At 41.0% G+C, this 13,080-nt stretch overlaps 1 protein-coding gene across 1 annotated transcript in view; it reads right to left on the bottom strand.

Annotated features, from left to right (window-relative positions):
* Positions 1 to 2,833: 2,833 nt before the first annotated feature.
* cse1l (CSE1 chromosome segregation 1-like (yeast)) overlaps positions 2,834 to 13,080 on the bottom strand; it is a 29,577-nt gene continuing 19,330 nt past the window's right edge. Inside the window, exons 17-25 of the mRNA XM_078419350.1 lie at positions 12,697 to 12,794; positions 11,433 to 11,583; positions 10,639 to 10,847; positions 9,951 to 10,048; positions 9,774 to 9,859; positions 9,481 to 9,562; positions 8,543 to 8,689; positions 5,463 to 5,694; positions 2,834 to 3,232 (exon numbers count right to left, since the gene is read on the bottom strand). Of these exons, the coding sequence (XP_078275476.1) occupies positions 3,143 to 3,232; positions 5,463 to 5,694; positions 8,543 to 8,689; positions 9,481 to 9,562; positions 9,774 to 9,859; positions 9,951 to 10,048; positions 10,639 to 10,847; positions 11,433 to 11,583; positions 12,697 to 12,794 (1,193 nt within the window). The 3' untranslated portion in view covers positions 2,834 to 3,142. The remainder of the gene's footprint in view (positions 3,233 to 5,462; positions 5,695 to 8,542; positions 8,690 to 9,480; positions 9,563 to 9,773; positions 9,860 to 9,950; positions 10,049 to 10,638; positions 10,848 to 11,432; positions 11,584 to 12,696; positions 12,795 to 13,080) is intronic.

Here is a 13,080-nt window from a genome sequence, read left to right as displayed (position 1 = left end):
TGTGGGGGACTCGTAGACAGCGGGGGGAAGGAGACCGGGTGTGGGATGCGGAAGGAAGGAGGGTGTGGGGAGGGGACACCAGGACCGGGGTGCGATCCACCGGGCGTGGGTCCCGAGTGTAGGTAGAGGAAAAAGGACCACCACTCAGCTCTGGTTCTGGGCAGCCCCGGGTGTCTTCCTCCAAACCAGAGATTAGTTGTCATGATCTTCAGAACAAGATGTCAAACCTTGACACCACATGTCATGGTTTTCCTCCAAACCTTGAGACTGGAGGTCTTACTCCAAACTGGGAGGCTAGATGTCATGGTCTTACTCCAAACGTGGAGACATGTCGTGGTCTTATTCCAGAGCAATATGACAAATATTGACACTAGATGTCATGGTCTTCCTCCAGAGACATTTATCCGCGTTCTCCAGAAATGTTACTCCAGCGCAACTCAGATAATATACAACAGATTCAATGTATCTACGTAATCGGAGATCCTCAGCCCATCTTTAATTGAACTTTACCTCGTACTAAAAATTCATTCTCGAAGTACAGTGTGGATCGGTCAATTGTAATCATGTGTAGTCTTACCGCTAACCGGTTAGCACGCAACAAAAGCTTTTCACTGTGCACGTAACAATAAACTAAACTAACAATTCTATTAAAAAATCAATAATTCAATTCAATAATCTTAAAGGTTTGACTGTGTTCTACAATTTTTTTTCCGGATCTGACTTATTTTGGGGCTACAAAGTTAGTTCATTCACACATAATGACAATAACTTTTTTTAGCTTGGGTATTTTTTATTTATTTTTGTAAATCACCAAGTCCAACTTTTCCAAAATTATATAATATTCGTGAAAATAACTGAATAACTCTGAAATAGTAAGTGTAGACTCAACCACATAATGTGCTGGGTTGTGTTGATCAATGATTTTATAAACCAAATGTCAAAACTTTTCAAAATAAACAGATTACTTTCAACTGTTGATATTATCGTAAAAGCAAACAAGGTAATCAAGTTAGTAAAAGTTGGAAATGAATAAGAGACTGTTTTTGGGGGCTTGAGGGAATTTTCTTGGTTAAGACTTATTCAAATGGTGCCATCTTTTATTTGCGGTGGAAGGGGTTGGTTTAACACCGAACCTGAAGTAGAGGTGGAATACATTCCTCAAACCACCGTTAAAAACTATCAGATTCCATATTAAATACACAATTTGTTGCCCCTGGAAAGTCAGAAATTATTTTTAAAAGACCAGTTGTACCGTGTTTTTCCCAAAATAATTTTGTGTGTAAAATCCTGCAGGTTTTATGCCAGAATTTCATGACAGTGTTTTATTTCAACCCATATAAACCTCCCAGCATTGATTTACATAGCCCCACCCCATGCAAAACCAAATTTGCATACTCCTTGGATTTAGGAAAATAAGACAAGGCTTAATTTGTGGTTACCTAATATCAACAGAATTCAGTTACACAAAATGCTGGAATAACTCAGTATCTTTAGAGAAAAGGGATGTGAAGTTTTGCTCAGGACCCTTTTTTTCAACAGTCCCAACCAGAAATGTCACCTGTCCATTTTCTCCACACATGCTGCCTGACCCGAGTTACTCCAGCATTTTGTGTCCATCTTTGGTATAAACCAGCATCTGCATTTCAACTTTATTACATATTTACTCTTTAATCAATACAATTGAGTTGCTGGAGTGTGAGAAGGATCTTAGTTCAGTATTTAATACTACATTTCTTATGTAAATTAAATTATGCAAAATCAAAGCGCTGTCTAGCGTATGCATCTAATGTTGTATGAAAACCAACCCTATCAACTGCATTTAGATTAACAGTGTTGGAACCAAAGGATACAACCATACTGTACATGATAGGGGAAGTAATTCTAACGATAAAAGGCTGAAATTAGTCACCATAATGGAAGACAGTGGGGCTGCAAGAAAGAACGTACTGTTAGAATGTAGTGTTTTGGAACATGACAATAAAACACTTTTGACTCTTGAGATACAGTATTGAGGTTGCTTCATTGTACTTGATTTACACCAATTTTTATATTCATGCACTGGTAATGGGTATTTGAAGCAAATTTGATTTTAAATTGTAAAAATTAATGCAATGACTTATGAATAGCTGTTATGGAATTACCCAGGAAATTTCACCTCCTTTATATTGATTACCACCTTTCAGTATCATTTAGAGTTGCCTTTAGTTTAACTATTAGGTAGGTTAATTTCATTAGATTATACATTGTGCTAAAAATTGTTATTGCAATGACAAAATGACAAAGTTCCATTAAAAAAAAACAAGAGTAGGATTAAATATATATTGTCATTGCTCCTTCATTTAACAATATATCAATTGATCTCTGGAAGAAAATTTAGCATTGACATGCTTGGATTCCTCTTCCAAATAAAATGTAATCAAATATATATACACACACAAGCTGGAAAATACAGAGCTGCAAGAACTCACTACACACGACACAATTCTGCATTCCGCAGCAGAATCCATCATCTGGTCACCAATCATCTCTGTTCTTCACAACGAGAAAAACGAAGAATACTTTATTGAAGTACATGTGGCAATGAAGTACCATTAAAAATGGTACACCCTCACCCCCCCCCCCCCCCCCCCCATCTCTATCTGATCAGTCTGAAGAACGGTTCCGACCCGAAACATCACCCATTCCTTTTCTTCAGAGGTGCTGCATGACCCGCTGACTTACTCCAGCATTTTGTGTCCATCTTCGGTTTAAACTAGCATCTGAAGTTCCTTCCTGCACCATTGAAAATCTGTTTGAAGAAATCTTAAATGGAATAAAATGATCTATACAAACATGATTTTATTTTCCACTTTTATTTTACACCAGAATAACTGTACACAACAATGTGGGTGCTTTATCACTTTTATATTTTGTAGTCAGATTATCACGACATAAATAACGGGAGAATGGTTGGTATAAAGAAACTAGAAGCATTAAGCCTACATAGGATCAAAATGCATTAGGACAAAAGTGAACATAATCATCACCAGCCAGTACTAGAACCTCAGGATATTCCTACTGCATACGAAATCAAAGGACGTTCACTGTGCAAGCACCCATGGCCGAAAGCCTCATAAACAGTCTTTAGTTAAGCTGGAAAGTTTCACACCAGTTGCACACTGGCAGCCTGAAGATAGCTTTGCAAATACTGTAATGCTTCTGCATTCAAACTTGTGCTGATCATGGATGGGACCTAAAAAAAAGTATTGCACCATTAGTTATGTTATTGTGGATTAAACAAATCAAAATATATTAAAATTCACATATTTCATGATAAACAGCAATTTGTAAGCAGAAATAATGCAGATTTCTTGATGCTCCCCCAATTTGAACTCTACCAGGGAACTCTACCCCCACCACAATCAGCCTGAAGAAGGGCCGTGTTGCGACCCACTGACCCGCTCAGATACTCCAGCATTTTGCGCCACCCATTGAAATATACACATTTTCATCGTTCTCTTCCAACAACACAAGAGCCATGTACCCAAATTAAAGTGTTGCCTGTAGACAATTATTTTAAAGCCCATTATAAGCTAAAGGGATGACGATAACAATTGTAACCCCACTTTTTAAAAAGGGAGGGAGAGAGAAAACGGGGAATTATAGACCAGTTAGCTTAACATCGGTAGTGGGGAAAATGCTAGAGTCAGTTATTAAAGATGTGATAGCATTACATTTGGAAAGTGGTGATATCATCGGACAAAGTCAGCATGGATTTACCAGGGGCAAATCATGTCTGACGAATCTTATAGAATTTTTCGAGGATGTAACTAGTAGAGTGGATAAGGGAGAACCAGTCGATGTGTTATATCTGGACTTTCAGAAGGCCTTCGACAAGGTCCCACATAGGAGATTGGTGTACAAACTTAAAGCACATGGTGTTGAGGGTTCAGTGTTGAGGTGGATAGAAAATTGGTTGGCGGACAGGAAGCAAAGAGTAGGAATAAACGGGTCCTTTTCGGAATGGCAGGCAGTGACTAGTGGGGTACCGCAAGGCTCAGTGCTGGGACCCCAGTTATTTAGTGTATATTAATGATTTGGACGAGGGAATTGAATGCAACATCTCTAAGTTTGCGGATGACACGAAGCTGGGTGGCAGTGTTAGCTGCGAGGAGGATGCTAGGAGGCTGCAGCGTGACTTGGATAGATTAGGCGAGTGGGCAAATGCATGGCAGATGCAATATAATGTGGATAAATGTGAGGTTATCCACTTTGGCGGCAAGAACAGGAAAGCAGAGTATTACCTGAATGGTGACCGATTGGGAGAAGGGGAGATGCAACGGGACCTGGGTGTCATGGTGCACCAGTCATTGAAAGCAAGCATGCAGGTGCAGCAGGCAGTGAAGAAAGCGAATGGTATGTTGGCATTCATAGCAAGAGGATTTGAGTTTAGGAGCAGGGAGGTTCTGCTGCAGTTGTACAGGGCCTTGGTGAGACCGCACCTGGAGTATTGTGTGCAGTTTTGGTCTCCTAACCTGAGGAAAGACGTTCTTGCCTTAGAGGGAGTACAGAGAAGGTTCACCAGATTGATCCCTGGGATGGCGGGACTTACATATGAGGAAAGACTGGATAGACTGGGCTTGTACTCGCTGGAATTTAGAAGACTGAGGGGGGATCTTACAGAAACATATAAAATTCTTAAGGGGTTGGAGAGGCTAGATGCGGGAAGATTGTTCCCGATGTTGGGGGAGTCCAGAACTTAAGGATAAGGGGGAAGTCTTTTAGGACCGAGATGAGAAAACATTTCTTCACACAGAGTGGTGAGTCTGTGGAATTCTCTGCCACAGAAGGTAGTTGAGGCCAGTTCATTGGCTATATTTAAGAGGGAGTTAGATGTGGCCCTTTTTGCTAAAGGGATCAGGGGGTATGGAGAGAAGGCAGGTACAGGCTACTGAGCTGAATGATCAGCCATGATCATATTGAATGGCGGTGCAGGCTCGAAGGGCCGAATGGCCTACTCCTGCACCTATTTTCTATGTTTCTATGTTTCACAAATATCATTTACTGGCAGTTACAGGAAGACCGAGTTAAACTGAGAAGCAGATTCCTTCCATGACTCAGATAAGTTGGTTATTTTCTAAAAGATTAATAACAGAGATGCAGGAAGTATTCAGTCCAGGATGCAGGATAATTGTTCAGGATTAATTTTCACTGGGATTCTCTACCTGGTTCATAAAAACCCTGGGGGCAAATTATACCAGGCCTCTAGTATATCTGTACAGCCCCTTCCAGTAAGGAATCAATATTTTCAGAAATAACATTAAGCTCAATATGGCAAAGCAGCAAAAAAAACTGTTCAGCTATCTTTCTCTTTGCTGCCGCTGAATGATAAAAGGATTTTCCTCACTCTTGTACATTAGGGAGGCTTTCACTATAGTGGAGTTTTATTCAGTTCCTTCTCAATGGCCAAGTCTAATACTCACTCTGCCTGGACATGCCGTGGACAGTTTGTGAAGGCACTGGGCCAGGTGAACTCTTGGATTATTCACAGTTGCACCAATGGGGTCGTGTTCTTTCTTTCCTGCAAAGGCCAACTGGGAGAAGGCTGTCTGATAGCCCGGTGCATCTTCTAGATCAATGAAATGCTCATCTTCAGGAATGCTGTTATCTTCAGGTAATTCAAATAAACCAATAAGAGCTTGGAGCAAAGGAGTCCTGTTTGAAATTAATATTTAGTGAGAAACAACAAAGTGAAACATTCTCGAGTAACTACAAGTCCACCCCCGATTTTCCAGCACCTTTCGCTCCAAAGCCTTGCTGGATTATCCGTTTTGCCCGACCAACAGAGATCACAGCTTCCGAGAGGAATCAAACGGCGCGGCACAGTCCACCTGTGCCGCCGAGGTATTGGCTCGCAAAGCCGGCCTCAGAAGTCGTCAATGAGAACGGATTTGCCGGCTCCGGCCGGGCCAGGGCTCCAGAGCCCCAGCCACAGGAGGCAAATTCGACCCGCCGATCGGCGCAAATGTCACGTTGTGGTCGAGATCTGCTGCTTCACCTGGTCGAGGCACCACTTTTTCGAGGGGACTTACGGAGGGGGGGATTTCAAGTAAGCTCTCCTAATTATGCCCAGATTAAAGGAGTTTTTGGACCACCCGTTATTGGAAATTCGATGGTGGACCTGTACTAATAATTAACATAAACCAGCAAAAAGGAAAAATAAGAGGATGTTCAATTGTAAGGTTTTTTTCCCCATTTTCACTATCTGCAGTTACATTTTACTGTCCTTCAACAACACACAAAGAATCTGAGAAAAAAAGTGACCATTTCAATTTATGAGATTTCTCGTGACTAACATTGAGTTAACGCTTGTTCCCTTAACAGCTTCCAATGTAACATACAGACACAAGCAATGCAGTGTCTTCCTCACTCAGATGACTGTAATGAAACAGGAATGCTACTTACTGCAAAAGAGTTGTGCTGGATCTAACTCCACTTTCATCAAAACATAAAATGCTTGGGTATTGGATATTCACAATATCAGCTACATTTGGGAAGCTGGTTGGCTGTTTAATCTATTCTGAAACAAACTTAGACCAAGGCGACTTTTGGTACATTGGCCTTCATCAGTCAGGGTATTGAGTACAGAAGTTGGGACGTTCTGTTACAATTGTACAAGCCATTGGCGAGGCCACATTTGGAGAATTGCATTCAATTTTGGTCACCCAGCTATAGGAAGGCCGTCATTAAGCTGGAAAGAGTGCAAAGAAGATTTACGAGGATATTACCTGTGCGGTAAGGGTTAATACTGTGGAAGACATTTTGTGATGACTATGGCAGACATTTTAAGCTGAAATACTAAAAACAGGCCTGTGGGAAGTCGGCCTTCACGGTACCAGATACCCGCAGATAAGAAGTTGTTTCTCAGGGTTTAGAAGTTGTTTCTCATGGTTTATTGAGGACTGGACATTCCACTGTTCTGAACTAAATCCCATGGTGCCTCTCTAATCATCTTAGCTATTGACTCCCTAACACAATTAAAGGAACTCTGCCATGGGAACTCTATGTTATTGTTAAAACTGGCTTATGACATATAACTGTGGAAAACTACTGAATGTGCTTTGCGCTACTTTGAGCTGTATAAATAATGCCTGTAATCTGTGTATTCTTTGAGAGGACGGAAGCAGGTGCTTGAGTGAACAAAGGTACACTCAGGTCTCTGTGTCTTCTCCCACCTTGGTGTAAAAGTAAAACGTTTTAACTGAGTCTTGTGTTCTTAATTATTTCATAGATAAGTCTCGGAGACTTTCACAGTGCTAGAGGGAAAGGTTGGTCAGGTTAGGACTTTATTCATAGGAGCACAAGAGGCTGGGAGTCATCTTCTAGAGGTGTATAATTTCATGAGGGAAATAGGGTGAATGCAGAGTCTTTTGCCCAAGGTATGGGTTTAAGATGAGAGGGGCAAGTTTTAATTGGAACCCCAGATGCAACTTTTTCATGCAAAGGGTGGTGGGTATATGGAAGGAGCAGCGATAGGAGGTAATAAAAATAAACTGGAGATGCTGCTTTATATCTGAAGAAGAGCCCCGACCCAAAACGTCAACCATCCATTTTCTCCAGAGATGGTGCCTGACCCACTGAATTACTCCAGCATTTTGTGTCTATCTTTGCCAGAGGAGGTCGCCAAGGCAGGGACAATAATAGCATTTAAATAACAGGATAAATGACGGAAAAGATTCAAAGGGATCTGGGTCAAATAAAGGCAAACACCCGTGTCCCGACTCCATCAATGGTGTGGATGTGCAGTTTACCAAGGAGTACAAATATCTTGGGGTGTACCTGGACAGTAATCTGGACTGGTCCAGGAACGCTGAGGCCCTGTACAAGAAGGGACAGAGCCGTCTGTACTCTTTGAGAAGTTTCTGCTCTTCAACGTCTGCAGTAAGATGCTGCAGATGTTCCACCAATCGGTGGTGACCAGTGCCATCTTCTTCGCTGCCGTGGGCTGGAGCAGCAGGCCCCGGACACCATCAGGATTAACAAACTCATCAGGAAGGCTGGCTCCGTCCTGGGGGTGGAGTTGGATTCATGGGAGGTGGTCTTGGCGGGGAGGATGCTCCTCAAACTGCGGAGCATCTTGGATGATACAGCTCACGCACTCCATGACACCCAGGGCAACCGGAGGAGCACCTTCAGCAACAGACCTCCACCAAGATGCAGCACAGAACGCCACAGGAGATTCTTCCTCCCTGTAGCTATCAAACTGTCCAACTCCTTCTCCTTCTGTCGTGGGGTAGACTAACTCCCTCCCCCTCCCCGCCAATTTTTGCACATCCCCAATCCTTTCCACTCGTCACTTTAATTTCATGTTTCATGTATTTTGTGTTTTTATGACTGTTGACAGATCAATTTCCCTCCTGGGATAAATGAAGTTTTATGGTATCATATCGTAAATGGGACGAGCTAAGTAGGGGCATCTTGGTCTGCAGGTACGAGTTGGGCCGAAGGGTCTGTTTCTGTGCTGTACGACCTATAATCACACGATGAAATTCAAGCAACTTACCACAGCTTAGTATAGTCAGTGTCCATCATCGAAGGACATTCTGTTAGGATCTTCGTAATTCCTACTGCACAAATCTTTTTCTCAATTTGCCCAGATACTTTCTGCACCTCTGGAACAAAAATCTTTTCCAACACCATACCGAACATTCTGCAACAAAATACAAGTTCATTATTTTGAAAAGTAAAGGTACAGACCATTGATGTAAACTTTATGCAACTGAGAACTTTTAATAGTTTGAAAGTACAAATTGGACATAAACATTAAACAGCTGTGCAAAGACATAAAGCATAAAAATAGTTCAGGAACATCCAAATCAAATGTTTTCAATAATTTTCAACATCTAAATTCATAATTTCTGGAATTAGACCATTCGCCCATCAGGTCTACTCCACCATTCAATCATGGCTGATCTATCTCTCCCTCTCAACCCCATTTTCATGCCTTCTCCCCATAAACCCTGACACCCGTACTAATCAAGAATCTATCAATCTCTACCTTAAAAATATCCATTGACTTGGCCTCCACAGCGCTCTGTGGCAATGAATTTGTGACCCTCTGACTAAAGAAATTCCTTCTCATCTCCTTTCTAAAGGTACGTCCTTTTATTCTGAGGCTATGGCCTCTGGTCCTAGACTCTCGGACTAGTGAAAACATCCTCTCCACATCCACTTACTGAACATGTTGAATGGAAGTTTCCCTTTGCATGAACAAAATTTACCACGTTCAAACATTAAGCCATTCAGCAAGTCAAGCAGCATTGTTTTCATTTTCAAGTAGTGTTCAAATATTGGGGCTTTATCCACCAGTGTGCATGTTATGGTGGGTGTGGAGCAAGGAGACTGAAAGCCACATTCATGCACTTTACCGGCACCAACACAAAAGGTGGAGGATATTTAAACTTCATATTACTTTTTGCATTTCATCTAAATTGTACTCACTTTGGCTGAATGCCATCAAAGATTTCCTGCAATGCTATTGCCCCATATTTCACAGCATAAAGGTTAACAAACACTAAGAAACCTAGGAGGCAAAAAAAAATAAAAAATCAGAAATTCAACATTTGGAAAATATTATTCCCTCAAGATTTTCGAAAATATAGTGATGGTGGAGGATTATACTACTATCACAGCTTAGCATTTATTGACCCAAACATGGAATTATTGAGTGAAAAAGAAAACACAAAGCTTTGACATCTTGCAATTTTTTTTTTCTCTATGAACCAAAAACTTACTTTTAACAAATTTTGTTGTTTTTGAACTCTGAAGTCGTTGGAAAAGCAAAATGAAGATCTGTTTCCGGTACTGGTGTATGACATCACTGACAGATGAAAAACACAAGAACAAACAGTTAGAACAGCTTGTTTAATTGTCAATGCCCAAGAAGTTGCGCAAACCTGGTCTTTACTTACGTAGGCATGTGTTCAATTATACTGTTAAGCAGGTAGAAGCCTTGATGATCATTTGCTTTGGAGGCAATTAGCTTCTGGAAGACTCCTAGCAATCCTGGCTATGATTTGAAAAGAACAGATAAAGTCAGAAAAGATGCAGTCCACATCCTATAATACCTTGTATAAGTCTGCTTTAATCTGTTCATGTCACAAACGACCAATACTGGTCAAGGGTTTCGTATTTGTCTTGATCTGATTATCAGTTTCAGCTCTTCACCCTTATTGTTCTACATCAGATCTTTTCCTGTCCGTGCATCCCTCCTATCACAAATCTCAAAGAATGTTTTGTAAGATACACCCCCCAAATCTACTTTACCCCAGCACCACATAAAATAATTAAGAGAACATACAAACTCTGTACAGACAGCACTCGTGGTCAGGGTCGAACCCGGGCTCCGGTGCCGTAAGGCAGCAACTCTGTGCAACCACTGTGCCACCCACTCCCTCCTCAACCAAATCCTACTGAATTGGAAAGGTGTCATCCCAGATGAGTTAATTTTACAATTCTTTAGACAAATAAGCTACACAACATAAGCAGATATTTCTTAATTATTTTATTCTATTTTAGTACCAGAGTTTTAAATAAATATGATTTAAATCTTATTTTGAAGCATATATTTTTAATAAAGGCCAAAGAAAAGATACGTACAATTTTATCCGCTGCGTTTGTGGAAATGGAATTTGCCCCCTTCTCCAGGAAGGCCTGAAGTAGTCTGACAAGAGGTGGGATGTTCCCAATACGTTCCCACAACAGTGGCTGCAACAGGTGTGGGAAAAGACCCATGTAGCACGGGGAGATGTCAGCATTGTGTATCTCAAGGAGCAGCGACATCACTTGGAACACGTATGGGAGGAATTCTAAAAAGAAGGCGAGAGAAAAACAACCAAGTTAAGGCAGGTGTTTATCCAAAATTTCAGGTCAGTTTAGAAGATTAGGGAAACCAGTGAACACGAGGGAACAAGCAATTTAAAATCTGGCGCAGTCTTTGTGTATATATTTGCCTACTTGAATCAACTTTAAACAGGCCTCTGTGCACCCCCAGATCTGCTAAACAGGTATAGGTTTATTATTATCACGTGTACCAATGTACAATGAAAAACTGTTTTATGTGATAGCCAATCAAACCAGATAATACTATACATAATACAATCAAGCCAAACCCAAGTACAATAGGTAGAGCAACTGGTAGAGCATAGTGCAAAACATAGTTCTTAGCAATGTAGTATACCAGCTTCATAGATAATGTCAAAGGTCCAAGGTTTACAATACTTCAGTACCTTTTGAATCAAGTGTACCAACAGCAGCAATAGACTACATCTAACCTCCAGACTGTGCAGAATTTCCTTATCGAAGCTGGTAAAAAGATATAGCTGGTCTCCGATTTAAACTGTGACCCTTAAGTGAACTGTGCAATGATTGAAATTATGAGGAACAAAACTCACCTTGCACATCGTTCTGCAATATTTCAGTAAACACTGGGAAGAGAGCCTCTTCAAAACTCCTCACAGTTATTGGGTTTGGTTTACATGTTATGCGCACGGAAAGGCAAAGGGACTCAAATAGGTAATGGTTGAAGTGTGGCTTGCTTGGATTCTAGGACAAGACCAAATTCAAGTTAACTGTTTATAAACAAAATAAGCAATGTAAAGATTATACTTTACTTTTACATTATCATGAGGACAAATGATCAAGTGACCCATTAATTGTGAGAAATATTGATTACAAGTTGAAAGATCTTTCCTTTTAAGTGGCATGGACATTTAATGTTCACTCAGGATATTTAATAGGACCCCAATTTATCACCTCATCCACAATGTAGTGGCTGTCAACATAGCGCGTCTTTGGTACAACAGAACATTAACATCCCAAGGTGATATATTAATGCAAGAACAAATCGGAATGGTAACATCGTACAGAAACAATGTTCATTAAATCTTTAGGCCACTACATCAGTTTCAAGCCTCTTTTAATGCATTTCAAAGTAAAAACAGACATTACAAAAAAATGTGAATATGTCACTGTACACTAATAACATTGAAGTAAATTTGCACATTAATTGATAATCAGCCCAAAAAGGTGGCAATTGGCTTTTCTGCCGTGTTTTATATTTTAACCCTGTCTTAATTAATTTAGTTATATAATCTTCCACTTAAATTTAATATTTACTCATTACAGTTCCACCACTGATTTTCTGGCACTCTTGGTTCCAGAGCTTTGCTGGTTTATCCAGCCGGCCAAGGAAGACAGCTATGGGGATAGATGTGCTGGCTCCAGCTGGAGTTCCAGAGCCCAGGCCGCAGGTTGCAAATTCAACCCACCGATCAGCCGTGGAAGTCCCGATGAGGTCGAGATTGGCTGCCTTGCCCAGCCTAGGTGCCACATTTCCGGGGAGACTTCCAGGGCGCGCGGGGGGATTTCCCATGGAACCCCTAGCGACCTCTAGTGGAACCTAGTGTTCATTACAAGCCTATACTTCGTTTTTTTCTCTTTTTTTCAATCCGATCTCTCCGTTTATTTGGCAAAGTGAAAAACGCGGAAACCATGCAAAAAGCGCAGAAAATGGATTTTAAAAACGCGGAAATCCGCAGAAAATTCACATGCCTGAATATTAAACTTGCTTGTTTGAACAGAAGCATTTTGAACATTAAAATTTAATTTTAAGATAAACAACAAGATACATAGAGAACGTGGAACAGGTTACTTTACCTTGCTAACGACCAATAGCTTCTGTGTTAGCTGGCTAATCAGCGTGGGAACGTAAGGAACAATTGCTTCTTGGAGAAGTGAGAAGCTTCTCATAATAGCTGTCAACAGAAAGAGAAAACATTTAGACAGCTACATGGATAGGATAGGTTTAGAGGGATGTGGGCCAAACATAGGCAGGTGGGACCAGTGTAGATGGGACATGTTGGTCAGTGTGGGCAAGTTGGGCCTTTCCCACACTCTATGACTGTGAGTTGACATTCTTTCCTTAGACATCCTCCCCGTGGCATATGGTACAACTGGCATGCTAACTCAATTGAATAAGCTGGTTAGAAAACACAACAATGATACGTGCATTATCAAGTCTTATGGAATGCACAATATGCA

Source organism: Rhinoraja longicauda, chromosome 22, assembly GCF_053455715.1.
Source record: "Rhinoraja longicauda isolate Sanriku21f chromosome 22, sRhiLon1.1, whole genome shotgun sequence".
NCBI lineage: Eukaryota > Metazoa > Chordata > Chondrichthyes > Rajiformes > Arhynchobatidae > Rhinoraja > Rhinoraja longicauda.
Note: the sequence above shows the minus strand (reverse complement) of the source record. Positions and strands in the feature narration are given on the sequence as shown.